The 10903-nt window shown below is 34.1% G+C and overlaps 1 protein-coding gene across 1 annotated transcript in view; it reads right to left on the reverse strand.

Moving 5' to 3' along the window:
- Positions 1-10903, reverse strand: part of LOC127964233 (homeobox protein cut-like 2) — a 150086-nt gene that overhangs the window by 13356 nt on the left and 125827 nt on the right. The window contains exons 7-16 of the mRNA XM_052564376.1: positions 10488-10564; positions 10333-10399; positions 7723-7771; positions 5914-6009; positions 5518-5715; positions 4798-4856; positions 4670-4718; positions 4325-4424; positions 2743-3387; positions 1218-1316 (exon numbers count right to left, since the gene is read on the reverse strand). Coding sequence (XP_052420336.1) covers positions 1218-1316; positions 2743-3387; positions 4325-4424; positions 4670-4718; positions 4798-4856; positions 5518-5715; positions 5914-6009; positions 7723-7771; positions 10333-10399; positions 10488-10564 — 1439 coding nt within the window. The remainder of the gene's footprint in view (positions 1-1217; positions 1317-2742; positions 3388-4324; positions 4425-4669; positions 4719-4797; positions 4857-5517; positions 5716-5913; positions 6010-7722; positions 7772-10332; positions 10400-10487; positions 10565-10903) is intronic.

The raw sequence follows: 10903 nt of genomic DNA on the forward strand, positions 1-10903 counted from the left end.
TATTTAATTACATTTATATTTTGTTTTATAATACATTAGTAAAATAAATATTTCAAATATTTAATTATTGTAAAAATGTATTATAATTATAGCCAAACTAGCAAGTGTGAAGACAGATATTTATTTATTAAACTAATTATAACAAATAAATAAAACAATAAATGATTCTAATATTTAAAATATAATATTAAAATATATTAAAATTCATTTTAATATTAAAAGCAAATTGTATATGAATACTAAATATTTATAAAATAGTACATTTGAATTATATTAATATTTTGTATTTGATAATACAATAATAAAATATTTTAAATATTATATATAATATAGAAAATATTACATTGTATTAATATTTTGTATTTGATAAAATAATTAAAATAAATATTTAAAACATTAAATTAATATAAATTATTATTATTTGCATTTATTTATTAATAATTAAATACAGCAGACATACATTTTATTGGCAGTGTATTTGTAGTATATTTTCAGAAAACGTCTTACTTTTTTTTACAATATACAGTATGATTATGCTTGCTTACATTACATTTTTTTTATTATAGAAATATGATTAAAATATTCAATGCTCTACTCTGTCAATACTCTAAGACACTGTGAAAATATCTGTAATCTGTTTTTTGTCTTTATATCTCTACATCCTACAAATAAATATACTAACGAAGCAAAATTACACAGGACAGTAAGAGAAATTTTTTTTTTAAGCCTCGCTATAACAACATTTAGTGAGGTATATACAAAAATAAATGACGTTTAAATTAATTAAAAAATTAGCAAAAAATAAATTGTAAAATTATGGTCTCTTAAAATTTTACAGTTTATTTTTTGCAATTTTTTTTATTAATTTAAACGTCTTTTTTTTTTTGTATATACCTCACTAAATGTTGTTATATGGAGGCTTAAATACATATTTAAGCACATATTAATGCTGCTAAAATGTCTGTTCTTTGTATATTTATGTTTCAAATATATTGTGATGATAAAAATACATTTAAATCAGGATATACTGTCTAGTCACACATTTTGGTTCCTCAGATCTGATTATTTTTGTTGTGAAAAGACATTTTGAACAGAATGCAGATGATTCAGACACACATCAGGCATCCCTTTATGTAAAACAATCGTGAACAGTCAGATCAGAGCTGCTGTGTTGTACTGAAGGAAGCAGCGTGAGGTTCAGGGGTCTTTGTACTCACCTCTTTGTGACTGGATCTCCTTCTTGGCCTGCTCTAGAATGTTCTTGATGGCATCATCTGACCCAGTTTCAGGAGTCCGGATGCGAGGAGTGATGCTCCCTGTCGGAGAGAGAGGAGGGCTGATCAGAGAGCAGCTCCAAAGCCTGGCGTTTGATCGCTAGATCAATGACCGCCTTTGAGATGCTGGCATCAAGCGCAGGTGTGCTAGCACATGAACGCTTCACTTTCAAACCCAGAGCTGAGAGCACCACAACAAATCAGGCTTTAGGAGCGTGTGCGGAAGAGCTACAAACCGGACCACTTCTCTCTGGGGGTCTGAAGCGGTTCGGTGGGGTTTCGAGGGATGAGACATCTTCAGGATATCAGATGGTCCAAGACATGAAACACAGCTCACCAGACATGTGACTTCCATAATGTGAGGGAAATAGCAGGTGAATAATGTTGGGTGTGATCTCTAATGAACCTGTCCAGAACATGTCAGGGTCATATTATAATAAAATGTTGTGTATTTAATATAGATGTTTTTATTTTAACCATGAAGATGGTATTCTGAATGAGAAATACATATTTAAAAAAATATTATTTACATTTAAATTAAATTAAATTACATTTATTAAATTAAATTTATGCATTTAGCAGACGCTTTTATCCAAAGCGACTTACAGTAGTGCATTCAGGCTATCAATTTTTACATATGATTTAAATTGTAAGGTATTCATATATGATAGTAGTATTTGTTGTGATTTGAAATTCATGCATTTATTATTGTATTTACTGTAACTTAAAATGATCCCTCACACTAAAGTCTGATTGGTTAATACTAATGTCGTCTTTAAACATTAGCTACAAAAATATTAGTCAATTAATCAAATGTATCAAATTTATCCAACAGAAACACTAGTATATACTGATATATATATATATATACACACACACACACACACACACACACACACATACACATACATACACATATATATATATATATATATATATATATATAATTGACCTGGCTTTAGCAAAAAATATCATATATGAAAATTAATAAAAATATATTATAAAAAATATAATATAACTTTATGAAACATATAATTTAATAAAATATATCAGAAGACAATTCATGCAGTTTATTAACTTACATCATTATTAAAATATTTTATCTCTTAGTATTTTCTGCTATATTGTTATGGAATGTTTGGTCAAATTTATGTTTAATTATTATTCTATATATATTCTAATTTGCAATTATATATATTCTAATTTGCATTTATATATATATATATATATATATATATATATATATATATATATATATATATATATATATATTTCAGGTTGGTCCAGTATTAATTACAATATTAATTTAAATAAATTTTTTGTAAATTTAAGTATTTCATTTTGGTTATTAATTTTAATTAATTTTATTATATATATATATATATATATATATATATATATATATATATATATATGTGTGTGTGTGTGTGTGTCTATATTTCTATATGGGTTGGTTCGGTCCTCTCACCTCGCTGGCGAACCTGGATGGTGCGTAACGCCAGGATGTTCTGCTCGTCCGACAGGAACTGCTTCATTTTGATGAAAGGCTCTTTGCCCTTGACGGTGAGCTTCCTCCAGGGTTTGGGGCGAGCCAGGATCTCGCTGACCGAGCCCTGCGAGAGGCCCAGCACGTAGTGTCCGAACACACGCTGACCGATGTTGTGTTTCAGCAGCTGCTCTTTGACCTGGAAGGCGATTTCTGCCGTGTCCAGCTGATCGTCGTCTCCTCCCCCTGAGCTTCCGCTCTCCGATTGGTCGCTTGGCATGCCTGTCTCCATTGCGATGGGCATTGAGGCGTTCTGGTTGGCTGACATGAGGGCCGCTTTGGCGGCGTAGAGGGCGGTGGGGAACGCCATGATGGAGCTGCCGTCTTTCTTGAAGAGCGGAGACAGGAGCTGCTTCTGCAGGAGCTGATCTCCGGGAATCTTTTCGCCCGAGAAGGGTGACACTGAGAAGGGGCGGGGCATTTCATGGATGGAGGAAGGCGTGTCAGTTTTGGGCGGTCTCGGGCTGGAGGAAGTGCGTCCATCTATGGGCAGTGTTCCTGGAGGAGAGGAATAGGACCCTGCCGGGCGACTCACGTCCTTACTGGAGTCCTCAGAGTGACCCTCGTCTTCGACAGAGAGAGAAAAGACATGTTCGCTTGATAAAACTGAGCACGGATTTAAGCGCTGTTTAATGTGGAGTGACAGACTGCACATGAACTGATCATCTCCTCCACATTAAGACCGATTTCAGCACAAAATAAACTTGTCTAGACATCTGATGGTAAGTTAAAAGAAAGAGTACAACTTTACAATCCATATCCTCTCATGTCAATCAGTGTTTCAGTAAAACAGCTTGTAAACAATTCATGTTAACATCACATTTAACTCAGGAAAAAAAAATCTGGTAACCATAAACTAAATATATGCTATATGCAACATATAACATTCATTATAATTGTTTTACTGTTCTTTAATGTTTTAATAAATCAGTCCATGTTTTTATGACAGCCACTCTTTAAATGTGTATATAAAAAGAAACCAGAAGTAATTGTAACTTATTATAAAAACATCAAGTTCAAATTTAGTGATAATGTCAATATTTTCCTACCATAGTACCATATATCATGACTCTAAATGAGTAACATATTCATGTACCACGGTACTTACATGGTACTCCAATGAGTAACACTGAGATACTGTTATATACAGAATATATATTTTTGATTAAATAATTTACATTTTTTTTTTTTTCTATTTTCATTCCAAATTTTAGCTTTTTTTTTTTTTCATCTATTTATTTATGTTCGTATACATGCATTTATTTAATAATGTGTGTATTCATTAATATTCATTAATATTTAAGTTTTAGTTATTTTACTACAAATTAAACCAAACGAGAAACGCTGCTTTGGCAAAGTTATTTTATTTCCACTTTTGTCACAACATTTATTTCAAGTGACAAAAATATTTGTTTAATGTTTTTAGTTTGTTGTCCTTGTACTTGAAAGACGAAAGGGAAAAGTTTAGTAGCACATCTGTGAACGTGAACAGACACATGCTTACCGCTGTTGTGTAACACTCGGACTTTATCCACAAGACATTTGTGAGAGGGCAGAAAGGCGTCTTTGTCCAGCAGCAGAGCCTCAGCGCTTTTGGCCGATTCCTGCTCACACACACACACACACACACACACACACACACACACACACACACACACACACACCACAGGGCAGTTAAACTCTCGTGATCGATGCATTATGGATGATCCTAGTGAGGCGTTCACACAGATTCGCTGTGGCGTTTCCTCATTGACAGATGCAAGCAACTGTTTGTTGTGGAGAACTTTATGTGTCTTTTATTTGAGAGGGTCAATATAACGCAGGACTGTCAAACAGGAATAACACTCACCTGGGATGAGCTTCCATTGGCTGATGCCAGTTTCATGGCTTTCAGGATGCTGGAGGAGACACGATGATACGTTAACATCACTGTCATCACACATCACCTTCACAGCATGTGATCCAGCAAAACCTCACCTGAGTTCGGTCTTGATCTCTTCATAATCCATCTGAGACTGCAGCTTGGCCTCCAGAGTCTGTGGAGACACATGGGAAATCCATGAATCATTACAGAACAGATGAAAACACAACCCAAGTGGAGTAAGACTGATTTATTTGGTCTCTTATAAAATCTAAATTATGCTTTTATGTTTGGGGTTGGTAAGATTTTGTGTTTTTGAAAGAATTCTCTTCTTCTCTCTGACTGAGGCTGCATTTATTTGTTAAAAAGTACAGTAAAATCACCAATATTGTGAAATATTTTTTTAGTTTGAAAATAAATGTTTTCTATTTCAGTGTGTTTTAAAATGTAATTTATTCCTGTGATCAAAGCTGACTTTTCAGCATCATTGTTCCAGTCTTTTATTATAAACGACAATCTTACTGTGATACATATTTTATAAATTTAATGGATCCATAGTGAATATTAAAAACGGCAATACGTTTATGTTTGTTAATGCAGTTTTTGCTCTCTTTTACGAAACTGCTGGAAAAGTGTGTGTAAGCTGCTTTGGATAAAAGCAAACTTAATGAAGATGTGAAAACTAATGCACCTATGCAAATACACTTTTATTAGCAGCTGAAAGCATATTCAAATCAACCAGAAATGTGTGAAAATCACATCAAATCTGTCGCCATAATTATCAACATTACTTATTTTTAAATGATACCATCCTGACCTCACATTATGGCTCTCACCTCTATAGCTTCTGACTTATAGGAAAGCTGCCGCTCCAGCTCTGCGATCTGATTGGCCGAGGAGTCCTGGACTTCCTGTAAGGTGAACTGGAGTCTCTGGACGCTCTCGAGCAGTCGCAGGATCTCTCGGTCCTTGGAGAACAGCACCGCCTCCAGCCGGGACAGCGAGGTCTCGTCTCGCTCCTCGCGCTTCCTCTCCTGAGACCACAAATGAAAGGAGATCAGGGGGACGGCAAAATCTGCTCCCGCTCTCTAGCTTCCTGTGATCACAGCGCCTCAAAGAGCCACTAATGAGGTTCCAGTGGTGTGGGAGCATCTGATGGTGTCCTCCCACTGGAGATTGGTCGTGTTAAGGTGGCACTTTGGCTTTCATCTAACAGAGAGAGTGGTTCCTACCTCCTTGGGTCTGTCTTCTGATGGGCCGGTCCCTTTAGAAGAGCCAGCGAGCTGCTCCTTCAGCTTCTCCACCTCCCTCTGGGCCAGATCCGCTCTCTGCCATCAAACACACAAGTTTGGAAAACTTCAGAGGAGTCTGTGTGTGCAGTAACCCCAAAAATATTTAGACACTTGCGCAACACTTTAATAAAGCATTTGAAATAATAAATGCATAGATTTCAAAATGATCCAAACTTTGCTGATGTACCTGTTGAACACAATCGAATCCATGCCTTCCTTCATCTGTGTGATAGTTTAGACTTGGGTTTTTTTTCTAATAAAAAGGGCTTTTAGCATACAAGACAACTTGTGCTTCATGTAACTTTTTGCATCATAAACATAAAAATAACTTTGATGTTGTAACTCACATTTTAAGAGGAACACTTACTAGACTGAAACTGGTTTATTTGATTATCCAGTTTCTTTTCTTTCTTTTTTTAGAAAATTCATAATTAAGTATCAAATATGATCATCAGGCTTTCGAGAAAGACTTATTTGTTCATCTCTCAATCATTATTATATTGCATATCAAGCTAAATTCAAATGAGAAACCAGCTGAAATAATAATCATTTTATTTACAATTTAAACAAATTTTTTTTTAATGGTTGTATTTTTAATTTGATAAAACTATAAATACCTTGGTGCCACTTTTATTGCATTGTTGTTGTTTTTACAATTTTTTTGTTATTTAATTTGAATTTAAGTCAAAATCTTACTAATTTAAACTGTGTGATTTTGTCATTTTTATTCAATTTTATTTTTGGTTTTAATTAGTTATTCTCATGCGCCAAGATAAAATCAGGTCAGAAACTAGCTAAAAAAAAAGTTTTTAAAATTTAGTTTTACAATTTTTAGTTTTATTTAAGTATAAAACCCCTGGTGTCATAAGAGTTTTTAGCCACTTTTATGTTTTTATTTTTGCATTTTACATTTTCATTTAAATTGTAGAATTTTTTTTTGTTGTTATGTTATATATTATATCTATACATTTTTGTTCTAGTTATTTTAGTACATACAGCAACTTGTTAACACAAAATAAGTGAAAGAAAAGTACTACATGAAAAATAGTTGACTTTATTTAATCTTTCTATGGGATATGGTTTGAGTTAACTATAACAACCCTGATACCAAAGTGTTTTTTCAGCCTTATATCCTGCAGACTGTTTAGGTTCAGGAAGGCGTGAGGTAAAACACTGGGAAGGCAGATGGAGCATCAATACAAATCAGGGCCAAACGTTCTCAGAGATCCAGAATCAAATGTACAATCAGGCCGAACGGAGCAAGAACGCCCTGGAAAGCCCAATCAGAGGAGATTTCCAGGTGCCGCAGGTAAAACAGCGTTCTGCTGAGGCGTGTGTTTACTTGCAGGCACTTTCTTTCTTCTCAAACGGTTTACCTGCTCTGTCACACTCGGCCTGCTAATTAATGACTCATTTTCGAATCATTTATCTAAGAGCTGCTGGCGAAGGGAGAAAAAGCAAATCACAGTGGAAAAAGGAAGCAATCAGTGCAATGAGGTAACTAACAGCCCTCCTCGTTCACCACATCGCTCTCGTCTCTCAGCATCCATCTCTCTCTCTCTCCTGTCCTCCGCCGTGGGAAAGAGTGCCGGCTAATCACGGGCCTGCGAGAGCGAGGATGAGGAGGGTGCTGGGGGAGGAAGAGGGGCTGCAGGGGCGTCTAATTAAACTCAAAGCTTGATTACGAAGGTGATTATGTTGGCGACGCGGCGTCTCAATCAGAGGCTGAGAGGAGGGCACCGCACTCACCTGGTTGGCCTTCTCCAGGTTCACCAATAGCGCGCCCATCTCCTCCACTCTGGAAGACACAAACCTTGCGTTTAACATCAGGTTTAACACTCGCATGCAATTACACACAGATTCATGCTGCTGAGAAAATGCACAGAGTGACATGTTTTGTTTTTTAAATGAGTTCGGCAAATGACACGAAGGATTTAATAACAATAAATAAAGCATTTACTACATTAAGTTTGCTAATGTTAACCAGCATAGCTATTAGCTAGTTAGCATACCCTTGATGCAGTCATTATAGTGGAAAAAAAAAACAGATAGATTTTTCCTACTTTGCTGCATTAACTGAAATAAAACAATATAAAATTAAATAAACTTTATTTCAGCTAAAAAAATGTGTGTATATATATATATATATATATATATATATTTTATTATTATTATTTTTTTTACGAATTAAAATAACAAACATACGCTTTTGTTAAAAAACACAAGAAAATCAAAAATGACTAAACCTTTGAGCAAAAGAAAATGACAATATAAAATATTAATATAAGAACTGAGAACTAAAATAAAAACTGGAATAGTGTGTTTATGAACATAAATAATATTTTGTGTTTAATAATAATGTTTTTAGTGTAAATTAATATTTAATTACTTTTAATTAAAATAAAAAGTGCCAAGTACAAAATAGCCTACTGTTTATTATAGTGAAATTGTATGTACATAGACATATGTACAATATTACAGAATTATGTATTATGTAATATTAGATTATTTACATATATTAAAATATTATAATTATACACTTTACAATATTAGATTACATGCATATATGTAAATGTTTTGACTATTTTTTTTTTTTTTTACAATTATAATAAAACATATTTCAAACATTATAGGTCGTCTCAAAAAACTTCAACATAAGTGTGACACGACTGAAACGAAAGACTGCACGGAGTCATTTATGAACTCAGTTCATTATGTGAACGATTCATCAGACCGATTCATTATTTAGTGATTCAATAATAAAAACAGCTTTCCAAGATTGTTTAATCAGACAACGCTGGCCGTGATGCATGTGAGTACGATGAAATAGAAAGATGTGAAGGCAGTGTCTCTTTCACCATCACTGTATTTCAGAATATTACACACTGCTAAATGCACAGGCATTTACATCACAGTGCAGAAAAAATACCAAAAACCTCCAAATGCAAAGAATAAGCTACTCCGGTATTCACACATACATCTGCCTAAAAAGTGTCCTTTTCTCCGGAGAAACCTCATGAAGCACAAACAGAAGAAATACATAAATAAAGGAATGAACACTAATTCAGAAGTTCTTAAGGGAGTCACTGAAGTCAGTAAAATGCAAGGTTTGCTGTCATTCGAGTCGAGTGAGTCATATCTTATCTAGCGCTGCGTTCGGCATCATCGTATCCCAACATGCCCACACACACTCGTGCGCCGCACAATCAGACAACTCTCATTTGAATAGCGTCTCGGGGAGATTATTCATAAGGTTTGTTTGAAGTTCAACAGTTTCCTCTCAGCCATCAGGGAGTTGATTTTCAGAAGGTGGAGAGGAGTGAAAGATTGATTAAACATGTGAGTCTCTGAGGTGGTGCTAAACAAAGATACCTTCTCAATTAGACCAGATTCGCTTTAACGGCACAATCAGAGAAGTGCGGTCTGAAAAAGTGTCTGTAAATGAAACCTTGTGACTCTTGTGACCTGACAGATAATGTCAAACTTTAAGAGCAGGGAAACCTTTCACTTGACACTGTAATACAGTCGCGTACCACTCATACTGTAGTGTGTAAAAATGCAAAATGAAGTAGGTACTGTAAAAAACTTTTGCATTTCTTTTCTTTCCTAGGTTGCTTCCTAATCTGGTTTCTAAGCTGTTAAACCTAGCATTGATTGTTAAGGATATTGTTGGTTTTTGGACTAAAAGTCCCTGTTTTTTAAGTGCTTTCACTAAAACCATCAGCAAAAATCATTAACGTTAATTTAACAATTGAAATATGATTAAAAAAAAAAAAATTAAAATAAAAAAAAAATAAAAAAAAATATATATATATATATATATATATATATATATATATATATATATATATATATATATATATATATATCTCATTCATGGCTCGACATTGACAAACATTAAGACCAAATCTGAATTGAATTAAAAATATTCTCAGACATACGTACATTCATAAAGCCACAAAATAATAATTACAAAAAAATAAATAAATGAATAAATGATATATTATACATATAAAATTTTTAAAATGTTTTAAGTATTTATATCATACGTTGTTTTGTTTTTACATTTATATTTAAATTTTAAACATTTTTAATATTTTTATAAATAATAGAGAAAATAAACAGAAAATGCTAGAAAATAATTATTGCTAGATAATAATAACTCACTGAATTAAACATGCATATGAAGTAAAAAAAAAAAAAAAAAAAAGTAGGTTTTGTGTCACCGTAACAGAATCGAAGGAAATCGCTGTGTTTCTGTTGTTTGCAATGACAGAACAAACATGCAGCTTGAGATGAAATCACAGAAACAGGAAATGAACATCAGCATTATATGGCCACAGTGAATACGTGTCTTACTTTCCCGCCATTTCTTTGTCGTATTTACACCTCAGTTCCTGCAGCTTCGTTCGGGCCGAGTTGAGCGCTGTGAGACAGAGAAACGGCCGCCATTATTGACCTCTGACCTCATATCACAAGCCTCAGATGACCTCACTGTTAGAGACGGATCTTACATGACTGAAGCGCTTTGATCCGGTCCTGAGCCTGGCCGAGACTGACAGGCAGCGTGACGTCTGATTCATCTTCCTCCCTGTGGAAACGGAGAGACAGCGGAGAGATCAGAACAGGAAGTGACTGAAACCTCGCTGAGAAATTAGGAAGCCCTTGAATGGATCTCTGGAAATCCTCAGCTGATTTCTGCTAAACGTCTCTTTCAGAGATGAATACAGTAGCATACTATAGTACGGTATGTAACAATGCAAAATGTGAAGCATACAACAGACCACACAGTGTGAGATGTGGTATCCCAGAATGCAATATGTCACAATTATGAACATAAACACAAAATTTGATCAAAATCTGAATAAAAATTATATATAACAAATACAATTATATATGTAAAAAAATGGTAACACTTTAGTATAGGGTC

The sequence above is a fragment of the Carassius gibelio genome, chromosome B8 (assembly GCF_023724105.1).
Source record: "Carassius gibelio isolate Cgi1373 ecotype wild population from Czech Republic chromosome B8, carGib1.2-hapl.c, whole genome shotgun sequence".
Classification (NCBI taxonomy): Eukaryota; Metazoa; Chordata; class Actinopteri; order Cypriniformes; family Cyprinidae; genus Carassius; species Carassius gibelio.